The 14,188-nt window shown below is 68.3% G+C and overlaps 2 protein-coding genes across 4 annotated transcripts in view; both read left to right on the plus strand.

Annotated features, from left to right (window-relative positions):
• SEPTIN5 (septin 5) overlaps positions 1 to 4,070 on the plus strand; it is a 30,574-nt gene extending 26,504 nt beyond the window's left edge. For all 3 annotated transcript variants that reach the window (XM_069558609.1, XM_069558607.1, XM_069558606.1), the window contains 10 exons: positions 539 to 635; positions 728 to 814; positions 1,007 to 1,130; positions 1,205 to 1,339; positions 1,437 to 1,554; positions 1,644 to 1,745; positions 2,453 to 2,549; positions 2,634 to 2,769; positions 2,890 to 2,992; positions 3,201 to 4,070. In XM_069558609.1, coding sequence (XP_069414710.1) covers positions 539 to 635; positions 728 to 814; positions 1,007 to 1,130; positions 1,205 to 1,339; positions 1,437 to 1,554; positions 1,644 to 1,745; positions 2,453 to 2,549; positions 2,634 to 2,769; positions 2,890 to 2,992; positions 3,201 to 3,257 — 1,056 coding nt within the window. In that variant the 3' untranslated portion in view covers positions 3,258 to 4,070. The remainder of the gene's footprint in view (positions 1 to 538; positions 636 to 727; positions 815 to 1,006; positions 1,131 to 1,204; positions 1,340 to 1,436; positions 1,555 to 1,643; positions 1,746 to 2,452; positions 2,550 to 2,633; positions 2,770 to 2,889; positions 2,993 to 3,200) is intronic.
• Positions 3,838 to 5,320, plus strand: GP1BB (glycoprotein Ib platelet subunit beta). The gene is made up of 2 exons (XM_069558610.1): positions 3,838 to 4,325; positions 4,530 to 5,320. Exons 1-2 carry the CDS (start codon positions 4,316 to 4,318, stop codon positions 5,141 to 5,143), a joined length of 624 nt encoding a protein of 207 aa, XP_069414711.1. The 5' UTR covers positions 3,838 to 4,315; the 3' UTR covers positions 5,144 to 5,320.
• Positions 5,321 to 14,188: the final 8,868 nt, after the last annotated feature.

Below are 14,188 nucleotides of genomic sequence, written 5' to 3' on the forward strand. Positions count from 1 at the left end.
TGGGGATATGACAGGGGCTGCAGGGCCCTGGGGTCCTGGGGTGGGCGCCGGGCCTTGGGGAGGCCGGGGGCTGCTGTCTATAAATAGCCCCAGCTCCACCGTTGCTGCAGCCAGCCACCCCCGCGGCTGGATCGCGGCCAGATGGGGCCTCCCACCCCCTACTCGCAGAGGGGTGAGTATTCAGGTGGGGGCTTCTCCAGCTTCGGAGGGCCTTGGGCGTGTCTGAGGGGTCCGGGTCCTGGTGCCCTCTGCCCCCCACCCAAGGACACCGGCCTCACTGGGTGTGCCTGTTGCCCCCGCTCCGGGCACAGATCCATCTCTGTGAAGCCCTTGAGGGCACCACTACCCTTCACGCCCACCCGCCTCCCACCTCAGGGGGGTCCTTTGCCCACAGACCCTCACCCGCTGCTGCTACTAAGATGCCCCTTCCCCGGGGGACCCTGCCCTGCTGCCTCCCTGGCCTGAGCGCGGGTAGGGGCAGGGCCCGGGGCTGCCCAGGGAACCGGGGCGTGTCCCTGACCTGCCCCGCCCCCGCCAGGACGTCGACAAGCAGTACGTGGGCTTTGCCACACTGCCCAACCAGGTGCACCGCAAGTCTGTGAAGAAGGGCTTCGACTTCACGCTCATGGTGGCCGGTGAGTGGGCCGGGCCCCAGGTCGGGCAGGGGCACGGGCAGCCATGCTGTCTGGAGCCTGGGACCTGACCTCCCCACTGCATCTGTGGGCAGGGGAGTCGGGCCTGGGGAAGTCCACGTTGGTCCACAGCCTCTTCCTGACGGACCTCTACAAGGAGCGGAAGCTGCTGAGTGCCGAGGGTGAGTGGGCCCCACAGCCCTGCTGGATGACTCTCTCAAGGGCTCCTTCCAGGTCCAGCCCCGATCCTCTGTCCCCGAAGCGTGGGTCCAGACCACCGCCAGGCCACGTAACCTGGGAGCGTCTGGGGTGCCCGGGGGTAGGAGTCAGGGCCGCAGAGGCCACTCTAAACCACCCCCCGGCCCCCGTCCCAGAGCGCATCAGCCAGACGGTTGAGATCCTGAAGCACACGGTGGACATCGAAGAAAAGGGGGTGAAGCTGAAGCTCACCATCGTGGACACGCCGGGCTTCGGGGACGCCGTCAACAACTCTGAGTGGTGAGGAAGGCTTGCCCGGGCGGCCCCAGCCCCCGGCCCCCAGCCCGGCCGGCCTCACGCGTGCCCACCCCCAGCTGGAAGCCCGTCACTGACTACGTGGACCAGCAGTTCGAGCAGTACTTCCGGGACGAGAGCGGCCTCAACCGCAAGAACATCCAGGACAACCGTGTGCACTGCTGCCTGTACTTCATCTCCCCCTTCGGGCACGGGTAGGTGGCCGCCCCGGCCAGGCGGCCTGCCCGTGCCTCGGGCACCCCCCCCCCGCCACCCCCGCCCCACGAGCCCCTCACCCCGGCCCCCCCGCAGGCTGCGGCCGGTGGACGTGGGCTTCATGAAGGCGCTGCACGAGAAGGTGAACATCGTGCCCCTCATCGCCAAGGCCGACTGTCTTGTCCCAGGGGAGATCCGGAAGCTGAAAGAGCGGGTGAGCCTGCGGGGTTGGCGGTCTCCGCAGGGCTCAAGGGGGGGACTGAGGCCGCCGGCCCCTCCCCTGACAGCCCTCGCTGGCTGCAGATCCGGGAAGAGATCGACAAGTTTGGGATCCACGTGTACCAGTTTCCTGAGTGCGACTCGGACGAGGATGAGGACTTCAAGCAGCAGGACAGGGAGCTGAAGGTGAGCCTGCATCGCGTGGGGGGACCCCAGAGGCCACTGTACAGCGGGTCTAGAAGAGTGCCGGGGCCCTGGTCTGACCTGGGGCGGGGGACGGGGCGGGGGGGACGTGAGACTTTCATCCAGGCTGTAGAGTCTTAGCCGGGGATGGCTCAGGTCCCTGCTGGCCAGTGTGGCTTGGGCCCTGTGTGGTTCTTGGGTCATGGAGTGCTTGCCAGGATACAAGGGCATAGTCACTGGCCAGGCCCCACCCTGGCCCTGCACTCAGCCCCCTTCTCGTACCCCGGGAATGTGCATGCCCCAACTCACAGAGTCCTGAGCTCTGGGGGCAGGAGGTGGCTTTGAGTGGTGATGGAGAAGCCAAGCTGGGGACAAGTGGCCACTAGGCCAGGACCAGGGCAGGCCCTTCACCCCAAAGTCAGCAGGGGTATCACTAACAGCACAGGCTCCGCTCTGGGGAAGGAGGGGGAGGGGTACTAGGCAGGGAGGCTACATCTGATTGGGCACAGCCTGGCAAAAGCCCTCCATGTAAGCGGCACCAGCTCTGGCTTCAGCTGGCAACAGAGAGGCCCAAGGTGGGGATAACAGGTTCTTTTTGGGGAGAGGCTATTGTTGGGGACATGGAGGCGTACCCATGCCCCTCTTGGACCGCGGACCTCACACCCATGCTAACTGGGCTGAGCCCTTGCATCTGCCCCCCCCCCGGCCAGGAGAGCGCACCCTTCGCTGTTATCGGCAGCAACACGGTGGTGGAGGCCAAGGGACAGCGGGTCCGGGGGCGTCTGTACCCCTGGGGGATCGTGGAGGGTGAGTCCAGGCCTGGGGCACAGCCTTTGGGGGGGAAGGCTCCCCTGGACCGGTGGCCCACTCACCGGCCGCCCCCGCCCGCAGTGGAGAACCAGGCGCACTGCGACTTCGTGAAGCTTCGCAACATGCTAATCCGCACGCACATGCACGACCTCAAGGACGTGACCTGCGACGTGCACTACGAGAACTACCGCGCGCAGTGCATCCAGCAGATGACCAGGTGCGCGCCCCCGCCCCGCCCCGCCCCCGCCCCGCCCAGAGGTGCGAGAGCCGCAGGGCCGGCTGGTGTCGAGGGTCAGCCCGGCCTCCAGCAGCCTCGTCCCCGGTGTCCACCCTGCAGCAAGCTGACGCAGGACAGCCGCATGGAGAGCCCCATACCCATCCTGCCACTGCCCACGCCTGACGCCGAGACTGAAAAGCTCATCAGAATGAAAGATGAGGAGGTGGGCGGAGAGCAGGGGCGGAGCCAGGGTGGGTGGGCGGGGAGAGGGGAGCGGCCAGGCTGGGTGGGTGGGGAGAGGGGAGGAGCGAGGCTGGGTGGGTGGGGCCAGGCTGGTGGGCGGGGAGTGGAGGCGGAGCCAGGCTGGGCGCAGGGCAGGCCCCGCCCACCGCTCGCTCACACCGCCCCCGCCGCTCCTGCCCCGCCCCCAGCTAAGGCGGATGCAAGAAATGCTGCAGAAGATGAAGCTGCAGATGCAGGACCAGTGACGCCGCAGCGCACGCGCCATAACTGTGCTGCCGGCTTCCGGGCTGGCCCGTCGCACCCCTGGACCCCGACGGGCCTGGACTCGACGCCGGGTTCGTCTGGGTCGCCCATAGGCCCGGACGCGACCCCCCACCCCGGAGTGGCCCAGACCTGGTTTTTTTCCCTCTTGTTCTCAGAGACGCTGGGTCACAGCCCCCAGCCAGCCCTAATTTATTGTCAGCGTCGGCCCCTCCCCTCGTTTGTATCTGCTTGCCAGCGGCCTGGACGGTGGCACCCCCACATCCAGTCGTCTTTGGTTGGGTGGTGACTTCTGAGATCTGCCCCCAACCGGAAGGTCACTGAACTGGCTCCAGGCCCTATTTACATGGGCGGGAGAACCAAGGCAGCGTGGGGGTGGGGGGCCGATCCCCGGGACCCTGGCCTGTTTCCCTACTCCGAGCCTCCCTTTGGGCCCCCGTGGGCCAGGGCCTTCTTACCCCTTCCGCCACTCACCAGACACCTCTGCGCACAGGTTGGGAGCGGAAGTGATTAGGCTCCCTCCCGATCTAAGGAGGTCAGCTGGCGGCAGGGGACAGTGACGCAGCCGGGATTCTCAGTGAATGCCCGCACGCCTCCCCCGCAGCCTGGCCCGGCCCACCCTTTGCCCATCAGCGGCGGGAGGCCTGCTCTCCGCAGCAGCGCTGTCGCCCTGGGTCCCTGGTCCCCGTCCTTCCACCCGCATGATCCCTGGCCCCGAGCCCCGTTCCCCAGTGTGTCCCGCTGTGAATGCTGCACCCTGTCCTGGTGACAGGAGAACAATGTTGGTGAACGTCGAAGAGGGTGTCCGAATGGTCTGTGCGCCCCGGGAGCGAGGGGCCGGAAGCCCGGTCGGCCGGCGACCTGGCGATAGCGCTCTATCTGCGCCGGCGGCTCGGCCTCGGGGTTATTTCTGGCGGGGTGGCCGTGTTGTGGTCGGTTCGGCAGGCGCGCCAGGGCCGGGGAGGGGCTGGGCGGCCTTATCGCCCGGTTCCGCGACCACCGCCCGGCGCTCCAGAGCTCGCCCGGTCGCCGACCTGTCGCCATGGGCTTCGGTGAGTCCGGGGTCTGCCCGGGCCGCGCGCTCCCCGAGGACATCTGGCGGGGAGGCTTTTGGTCCTCTGGGCTGCAGTCAGAGCGGTTCGGGCCAGACCCGGAGGACGCTTCCAGCAGGCGGGCGGGTGGCAAGGCTCGCGGGCGGTGGCGATGCCGCCCGGGACCCCCGCGGGGCCGGGCTCACCGCGGCGCTTGCCTTCCAGGGCCGCGCGGGGCGCTGAGCCTGCTGCTGCTGCTGCTGCTGCTCGCGCCGCCGGGCCGCTCGGCCGCGGGCTGTCCCGCCCCGTGTCGCTGCGCGGGGACGCTCGTGGACTGCGGGCGCCGCGGCCTGACGTGGGCCTCGCTGCCGGCCGCCTTCCCGCCAGACACGACCGAGCTGGTGCTGACCGGCAACAACCTGACGGCGCTGCCGCCCGGGCTGCTGGACGCGCTGCCGGTGCTCCGCGCCGCGCACCTGGGCGCCAACCCCTGGCGCTGCGACTGCCGCCTGGTGCCGCTGCGGGCCTGGCTGGCCGGCCGGCCCGAGCGAGAGCCCTACCGCGACCTGCGCTGCGCCGCGCCCCCCGCGCTGAGGGGCCGCCTGCTGCCCTACCTGGCGGAGGACGAGCTGCGCGCCAGCTGCCCGCCCGGCGCCCTCTGCCGCGCGGCGCTGGCGGCGCAGCTCCTGCTGCTCGGCCTTGGGCTGCTGCACGCGCTGCTGCTGGCGCTGCTGCTGCGCCGCCTGCGGGGCCTGCGCGCCCGCGCCGCGCGCCGGAGGCCGCCGAGCGCGCCGCTGGCCGCCGGGCACGCGACCCCCGAGCCGAGCGACTGGCGCTGAACCGTGCGGCCAGCCCCCCTCGCCCGTCCTCGCGATCTCCCAGACCTTCCTCCCCGGCGGCCCCGCGCAGGGGCCCGACTGCTGCGCCACCGCTGGCCACACGCACCCACGCCTGGACCTGGACCGAGGAGCCCCCTACACTGTCTGCGCTGCCAATAAACCCTGCTCCCCACCCGACCAACGTGCACCGTGTGCCGCGGAGTCCCTTCCCAAACCCAGGAAGAGCTGGGAGTGGGGGCGGTGGGGCGGTTCCCACAAGGCAGCTCATTCACCTCCATATCACCTCCTGCTGGGGGCACAGGCGCGAGCCAGTGAACTCGCCTGCCCCAGACTCTCCCCAAAGTTCAAGTGGGGAGGTGTGGAAGGGCTGGAAGGCCAGTGCCCACCTGGGGAGTGGGGGTGAGGACAGCGTGGGGACAGTCGGAACCCCACAGGCGGTGCCTGTGCTGAAAGCACGTGCTCGGAGTGGAGGTGTCTGGGCGCCAGGGCGGGTCTGCCAGGTGGCTCCAAGGAAGGTTCAGGGTGTGAGGTGCCCCAAAGCATCAGGAGTGCTTTGCACCAGGGATGGTGAGGGCAGCCAAGGGCTCCAGCAGGACCTTCCTGGGCATTTGAGTGAGAAGATCTGGAGAGCAGGTGAGGAGGGGTGAGCCTTGTGAGCTGGGGTCCACAGAAGCTCCCTGCAGGCGTGAGGAGGCACGGGGGGGTTGCAGGGTCTCTGAATCATGTCCTCCACCTGGCTGCCACCTCCTGCAGGAAGGCACCCCTAACTGCTTCTCAGGCCCTGGTCTCCCCCATCCCAGGGCCTGGAAAATCCTGAGTACGTGCCCCAGTGTGGCTGAGGCTGCTAAGCTGGACCTGGTGGCCCCAGAGAGAGGGCGATGCTTTCCCCACTTCCGCTCTAGGTGTGGCCCCCACCTGTCTGGCCCTGTGAACAATGAAGGCTGCTGATGAGGAGCCTGGGGCCTGAGCCCCGGCTCCCGGGCCCAGGAAGGCCCCTGGCCCCGCTGACCCGGTCGGGGAGGCTGCCACTGACACGGTCTTTGTCTCAGCCTTTGTGGGACAAGACGGATGGCCCTCCGGCCGGGCCGATGCTATCTCGGGGCTGCCGGTGGGACGTGAGGTGGGAGCCACCCCCTCCTTTGTGGGCAGGTGCGTGGCATCCGGCCCATTGTGGGCTGCAGCTGACTGTCCGCTGTCCATCCAGGCTTATCACCAGATCTGGGACAACGGCCCCTTCTGCACAAAGAAATGATCCCTGCCCCCCAGGGAGTGGCCCGGAGCCCTGGTGGGGGTCAGAGGTAATAGTCATCGCACAAGATACTCAAGTCACCCCCTAAACTCAGCCCCAGTGCAGTCCAGGAACGGGGTGTCCCCCCCTTCTTTCCACAGCAAGAAACCTGACTCCAAGGGGGGTCTCCCTGCTGGGCCCCAGAGCTTTCTCCGTAGCTGCCCTAGGGGCAGAGCTGAGACCAGGTCCCAGGGACCCCCTCTCCTCCTCTCTCAGGCCTCTGCGGGGCAAATGCAGGGCCTGGGGGGGGCCCCATGCTAAGACAGGGAGGCCTCCCTGGGCTACGGGACAGGTCCCCGCAGGAACTGGGTGAGCCCAGTAGTGAGCAGGAGCCCAGCTTCCCAGCCAGTGTCCTGTTGAGGGGCTGGATATGGTGGTCCTGGGGGCCAGAAGTCTGGATCTTCTGACAGAGGAAAAGGCCGGCATCATCGTGTGGTCAGATCCGAGGAAGAACTCCCCCCTCAGACGACAGGGCGGCAGAACCCCATGGTTACTCCAGGCTCGTCCCGCTCTCCTGCCAGTTCCCCGTGACTTCTGGGGGCTCCAGCCATGGTACTGAGCACCGGGGGCTGCCGGCCCTGACCTTGAGCTGACACTCCTCACACAGACCCTGGGGCCTCAGCCTCCGGGGTGTGGCGAAGGGGAGTGGTCCCAGCTGGGGGCCCTGACCAGCCCAGAGCATGGGGAAGCATAGCTCCTCCGCCAGCCCCGGGCCTCTGTGTCCCTTTCTCTGTCTCAGGGAGGATACCCTGGCCCAGGGTCCCTTCCCCACTGACAGGCTGGTCCCCCCTGGGGCTCAGACTCCACCCAGCTGGGAACAGCCCCGCCAGCCCTTCATGCCTGCAGCCCCCAGGCGGGCAACTCCGGGCCCCTTTGCTCTGCAGCTCCGGTCCTCTGACCACACGGGCCCCCAGCTTCCTGGGGTGGGGGGCAGTGATGTGAGTCCCAGGAACACCAGCCTCAGAGCAAGGCCGGGGTCCTCCCGGGGCAGGCACAGGCTTCCTGCTGCCACTCTGTCCTTGAGTATCCAAGGCCTACCCGCCCTGCATCCTGGCCTGGCCTGCCCAGACACGTGGCGCACCACCCCGGGCCGCCCCGACGCTCAAGCCACATCCAGGAGACTGGAGGACGACCGAGGGGGTGCCTAGAGCGCTGAGTCCCTGCAAGGCCACGCGGCGGCCCAGCCGGACACAGCCCCTGACCAGCGCGCGGAACCTTCCTGCAAAGGGCAGACGCCGCGGCCGGTCCTCCCCGGAGCGCGGCCTCAGCCCGGCAGCAGAGGGCGCTCGCGACCTGCCGAATGGCCCGCGCGGGGCGCAGGAGCCCAGGGGCGCGGGGGACGGAGGGGCGCGCGGGGATGGAGGGGCCGGGGCCGGGGGCGGGTGCGGCGGGGTTGAGGTAGGGCGGAGGGGCGCGGGGGGACGGAGGGGCGCTGGGGGACGCAGGGGCGCGGGGGGGACGCAGGGGCGCGGGGGGGACGCAGGGGCGCGGGGGGACGCAGGGGCGCGGGGGGACGCAGAGCAGGGCTGCGTGCGCTGGCTGGGGCGGCCTCGGGGTCCGCGGGGCGCTCCGGTGGGGGCGGGGCAGGGACGGGGGCGCCCCCCGCCCCGCGTCGACAGCCGGTCGCGGTCGCGGGAAGATAAGGCGCTTCTTCCGCCGGGCGGCAGTGGCCCGGGACTCAGCCCAGTGAGCCCGCGGCGCGGTGAGCACTTATTGAGTCCCTGCTGTGTGCGCCGGGGCGGGGCTGCGGGGGCGCGCGGAGGGGGCGGTGGAAGGCTGGCCTCGCCGCCCGCCGGGCGCCCAGCGAGAGGGGCACCTCTCGACCCGGCCGGCGGCGGAGCGCGGTCCCCGCGGCCTCTCCAGCCTGCGGAGGGGCCCGCCGCCCGCTGGGGACGAGCTCCGAGGGCCCCTCGGACGAGGCCCCGGGAAGGGCTGGGGCCAGGCCCTGGCCGTGCTGGGGGTGGGCCCGCCGCCCAGACGGAGCAACAACATTGGTGTGGGTGGCGGGGCCTTGGGGGCCCATAGCTCAGCGCGCCGTCTGCGCCCACCCCCGGCGTTTCCGATGGAGGGCAGGCAGCGGGTGATAAATCACCAGAGCCCAGCCCCCCCACCGGGGCGGTCGTGGGGAAGGGGGGCTCCGTGTGACAGAGACGGGCCTAGAGCCGGGAGACGCCGGCCTCAGAGACAAAGCAGCTCCTGCCGCCCGCTGACCGCAGGGTCCCTTTACCGACCCCCCACCCAGGCGCCCCTCCAGACGCCTCTCCACCGGCCCATCTGGAAACCAGCTGAGAACCACCGCACCCCAGCCTGCTGACCCCCAACAAGGGGGAGGGGGGAGCAAGAGCAAGGCCTTGGCAGCCACAACTCCCTCCCCCCGGGCGACCGTAAATCAGCAGGGGGCTCTTGCCAGCACCCCCCCCCCCAGGCTGAGGGGGTCTGTGGGGTCCCTGGCCCTGGTGACTGGGCCCAGCCCTGGCTGTGTCCCTCTGTCCTTGAACTGTCCTTGGTAGATGCCCCCACCCAGCTCTCTGCAGCACAGTCACCAGTCCTGGGCTGTCTACACCCAGCACTGTCTACACTGGGCCTGTATATATCCGGTGCTGTCTGCACCAGGGCCGTGTACACCAGGTGTCGTCTCCATTGGAGCTGCATACACCCAGTGCTGTCTACACCCGGCGCTGTCTACACCCGGGGCTGTGTACACCCGGCGCTGTGTACACACGGCGCTGTCTACACCCGGCGCTGTCTACACCCGGTGCTGTGTACACCTGGTGCTGTGTACATCCAGTGCTGTGTACACCTGGCGCTGTGTACATCCAGTGCTGTGTACACCTGGCGCTGTGTACAGCCGGCGCTGTCTACACCTGGCGCTGTCTACACTGGGGCTGTCTACACCCGGTGCTGTCTACACTGGGGCTGTCTACACCCGGTGCTGTCTACACTGGGGCTGTCTACACCCGGTGCTGTCTACACTGGGGCTGTATACACCCACTGTCTACACCTGGTGCTGTCTACAGCAAGGCTGTCTACACCTGGCGCTGTGTACAGCCGGCGCTGTGTACACCCGGTGCTGTCTACACTTGGGCTGTCTACACTGGGGCTGTATACACCCACTGTCTACACCTGGTGCTGCCTACACCCGGTGCTGTCTACAGCAAGGCTGTCTACACCCAGCGCTGTCTACACCCGGCGCTGTCTACACCCGGCACTGTCTACACTTGGGCTGTCTACACTGGGGCTGTATACACCCACTGTCTACACCTGGTGCTGTCTACAGCAAGGCTGTCTATACCTGGCACTGTCTACACTGGGGCTATGTACACCCGGCGCTGTGTACACCTGGCGCTGTGTACACCCGGTGCTGTCTACACTGGGGCTGTCTACACTGGGGCTGTGTACACCCACTGTCTACACCTGGTGCTGTCTACACCTGGTGCTGTCTACGGCAGGGCTGTGTACACCCAGTGCTGTGTACAGCCAGTGCTGTCTACACCCAGCACTGTCTATACCTGGTGCTGTCTACACTGGGGCTGTGTACACCCACTGTCTACACCCGGTGCTGTCTACACTGGGGCTGTATACACCCACTGTCTACACCTGGTGCTGTCTACACCTGGTGCTGTCTACGGCAGGGCTGTATACACCTGGTGCCGTGTACACCCAGTGCTGTCTACGCTGGACGCACAGCCTCACTGCCCTCATCGTTTCTGTCTGCAGACAGGAAATGTCTGCGGGGAGGCATCCTGTCACACCAGGAGACCCCTGGCTGGCCCACAGGAACTGGGGGTCAGCGGCCTCCCCAGCACAGCCTCCAGGGGTCCCCTCTGCCCCGGGGGAAACGCTGCCTGTCCCTCTCTCCATCTGGGTTTCCTGTCCCTGCCGCGCCAGCTGCTGAGGGCCAGCGAGACAAAGAGTGCTGAGAGATGGGCCAGGTGGGCCCCGCCACAGGTGTGAGCACCCTCTGGGGTCAGGATGCTCCTGGGACCTGCATGGGGAACCAGGGCCCAATCTTGGCAGTGCCCACCCTGGGCATCTGTCCTTCAGATGCCCCACCGGGTGCAGGCGGCAGAGATGAGGCCACCTGCACACAGGTAGGCCTGCAGACGTCCACCATGACATCTTTCCTGGCTTGTCTGAAAGGGATGGGCGTGGGGACGGGGGCTTCCCTGTCTCAAAAGACCTTTGACGCTCTGGGAATTCTATGCCCGAGAGAGGCCCCGAGTGTCCTGGGGGCTGGCCTGGGTCTCGTCACGCAGACGGTCCCCTGGATGCTCAGAACCACCCCCCCGAGCCCCGAGCTGGTGTGTGGAGGCGGGGACAGGGAGGGTCTCTGTCCGGAGGAGAGTGTGGGGGCGCCAGGCGCCCTGGTCTCAGCTTGGGGGAGGGGGGAGGGCCTCGCCCCTCATTCATTCCCTCTCATGTTCCCACTCGTGGGCACCCCTGCCCGGAGGCCGCCGGCAGCACAGGTCAGGCTGGGGTGCAGCTCCTTGGTCCTCAGACCTCCGCCCAGCGGGGAGCAGCCCCCCCGGCTGCCCAGGGGCTGCCGTCTGTGCCTCGTGCCAGTGTCCCAGGCCCACAGGGACACTCACAGGTGGGGGGCTGGAGGGGCTCCCTGAGCTTTGCCTGCTGGCCTCCCCAGGGAGCGGGGGTGCAGATCCCAGGGGAGGTAGAGCATTCCCATGGTGCTCCCTCTCCTGCCCAGTGTGGCCTGGCCTGGCACGCCCACCCTGAGAGGGGGCTGCAGCCTGGGACTGGGGGTCCTGGCAGCGTACACGTCACCCCGGCTGTCGTGCCCCCTTGGCCTCTGCAGGCCCCCGTGGGAGACGGTGCGTCTACGCAGACGTCTATTTTGATGTGGTTTGTGTTGGGGCGTTTGCTTTTCTCTGGGCTTTGTTTGTTTAAAGATGCTCTTGAAGAATTCCAGCCCGTCTGCAGGTCTTGAGGACCGGCTTCTGTCTGGGCAGGGCTGGGGGCAGGGCTCTGAGAGCCGCCTGTCCCAGCATGCCCGCCCGTGCCCCGTGCCCACTGGAGGGGTGCCCGCGGCAGACCCGGAGCAGGTGGGGCCTGTGACACTACCACCGAGGGACGTTGAACGGGGAGGGCAGTGCGCCTCTGTGCGAGGAAAGCGGGGCCACCTGTGTGTCGGGGCTCTGGGTCTGCTGGTGCTAAATGCTGTGTGCGTCCCTACCGTGTGGGGTCCTACTGTGTGGGGCCCTACCGTGTGGGGTCCTACTGCGTGCGTCCCTACCGTGTGGGGTCCTACTGTGTGGGGCCTTACCGTGTGGGGTCCTACTGTGTGCATCCCTACCGTGTGCAGTCCTACTGTGTGCGTCCCTACCGTGTGGGGTCCTACTGCGTGTGTCCCTACCGTGTGGGGCCCTACCGTGTGGGGTCCTACTGCGTGCGTCCCTACCGTGTGGGGTCCTACTGTGTGCGTGCCTACCATGTGGGGCCCTACCGTGTGGGGTCCTACTGCGTGCATCCCTACCGTGTGGGGTCCTACTGTGTGCGTCCCTACCGTGTGGGGTCCTACTGCATGGGGCCCTACCGTGTGGGGTCCTACTGTGTGCGTCCCTACCGTGTGGGGTCCTACTGTGTGCGTCCCTACCGTGTGGGGTCCTACTGTGTGGGGCCTTACCGTGTGGGGTCCTACTGTGTGCGTCCCTACCGTGTGGGGTCCTACTGTGTGCGTCCCTACCGTGTGGGGCCCTACCGTGTGGGGTCCTACTGCGTGCGTCCCTACCATGTGGGGTCCTACTGTGTGGGGCCTTACCGTGTGGGGTCCTACTGCGTGCATCCCTACTGTGTGCAGTCCTACTGTGTGCGTCCCTACCGTGTGGGGTCCTACTGCGTGCGTCCCTACTGTGTGGGGTCCTACTGTGTGCGTCCCTACCGTGTGGGGTCCTACTGTGTGCGTCCCTACCGTGCGGGGTCCTACTGTGTCAGGCCCTACTGTGTGGGGCCCCTAGCGTGTCAGGCTCTGCTGTGCAGGGTCTCAACCTGCTCTGCAGGCCTCTTCTCTGTGGGTCCCTGGTGTGGGAACTTCTTTGAGGGGCTCAGGGCTGCCTCTCTTTATTTGGGGTGACATGGCTCGGGCACTGTGACGTCTGGGTCATCCATCAGCCCCTCTCCCTGGGCTGAGGGTCTACCGGTGCCAGACTCTCCCGGGCCACAATCCTGAGCCTCTGCGGCGAGGCTGTCAGGAGGGGTGGCGTCGTCCATGGACAGCGGGGGCTGTGGACACCGCAGGCAGCCTTGCTGTGTGACATGCCTGAGGCCTGGTCGGTCAGCAGCGATGCCGTCGGGAGCCCACGAGTCCTCCCCACCTGCGCTGGGCCCCCCGCGGCCCCTCCGAGTGCCCCCGGGTCTCCCTGGGCCCGTCTGTGTCTCAGGCTGCAGTGGCTGAACCTGCAGCGGTCTCAGCAGATGACTGAGGTTGGTGGCGCTGGGCCTGGAGCCTGGCCCGCCCCCCAGGGCCCTGTGGACAAGGGTGGCGGGCATGGCTGTCTCCGGCATGGCGGCCAGACTCTGAAGGGTCTTCCTCGGTTGTTTCCCTCAACTCCCTGAGCACCAGTGTCCAGGGTGTGTTCAGCGGCGGGAGGTGTGGTGCCCCCAGGCCTCCGAGATAGTGGAGCAGGTGGGCCTGGCGGGACAGAGGCAACCCGGCCCAGCCCCGTCCATCTCCCAGCCCCTGGGTGCCCTGCATCCTCCAGAATGGTCCGCCCTGCCTCTGCCTCTGTGTGCAGCGGCCCGTGGCCCCTCAGCCAAGACCCGCCTCGAGGGCACAGAGCCCGGCGGCCACCTCCCCACGAGGGAGCGTGTGTTGGGGGCAGGACAGTCCTCATGCCTCCAGTGGGTGCTGCCGCGGGCCATGCCCCCGCGTGCCCTCGGCCACTGCCGCTCCCCACCCGCCCGTCTGTGTGTACACAGGCTTGTTTTCCCTGCCTCACGGGCCAGGGCTGTGCTCGTAAATCGTGCGGCCGATGACACATTTATCCCGCGGGCAGCCGGCGGTGTGAATTTATGGCTGCCTGTCCCTCCCGGCCGAGGTGGGACAGGGGCCCGGACAACGCACGGGCGTCCACCTCCGGGGGCGCCCCCAGGCCAGGCCGCTCAGGAGCCCGGCAGTGCGCAGGGTGGATGGGCTCTGCCGGGTGCAGGCTGGGTCGGGGGCTGCCAAAGCGCCCACCTCAGTCCCCCACCAGTGACCCAGGCAGGACGGAGGGGCCGTTCCCTTGGCCGTGGACTCAGCCCACTGCTGCCAGGCTGGTGGGAGGTGCGGTGGGCAGCGGGGACTCTCGGGGAGGGCGGGAACCCCATGGGACCTCCTCCTCCTGCCCCCAGTAAAGATGGGGAAACAGAGGCCCGCGGAGGCACAGGGCCTCAGGACCCAGATCTCACAGCGCAGGGGTCCTGGTGCAGCCCCCTCCCGCCCCGGACAGTCCCTGTCCTCACCAGTCTGTGGGCTGGCGGAGATCGCAGGAGCCGGGCCCCCTTGGGCTGCCGTGGGGGAGGGGCAGGGGGCTGTCTGTCTGTCCGTCCATCCGTCGTCTGCGTGCGGGCCGGGCCTCCAGGGGCCCTTCTGTGGGCTCTCGCGCTCACCGCCCTGGCCCCCAGCTCCCCCCCGCCCGCCCGCCTGTCAGGATGAGCGATGGTGGTGGCCCCCCCCGCACCCCCCCACCCCGGCCGGCAGCCCCAGGCCGGTTCCCGCTCATTAGCTGCTGACACTGTTTGCTTTCCCGCCTGGGAGCCCACCC

Source organism: Ovis canadensis, chromosome 17, assembly GCF_042477335.2.
Source record: "Ovis canadensis isolate MfBH-ARS-UI-01 breed Bighorn chromosome 17, ARS-UI_OviCan_v2, whole genome shotgun sequence".
NCBI classification, from domain to species: Eukaryota; Metazoa; Chordata; class Mammalia; order Artiodactyla; family Bovidae; genus Ovis; species Ovis canadensis.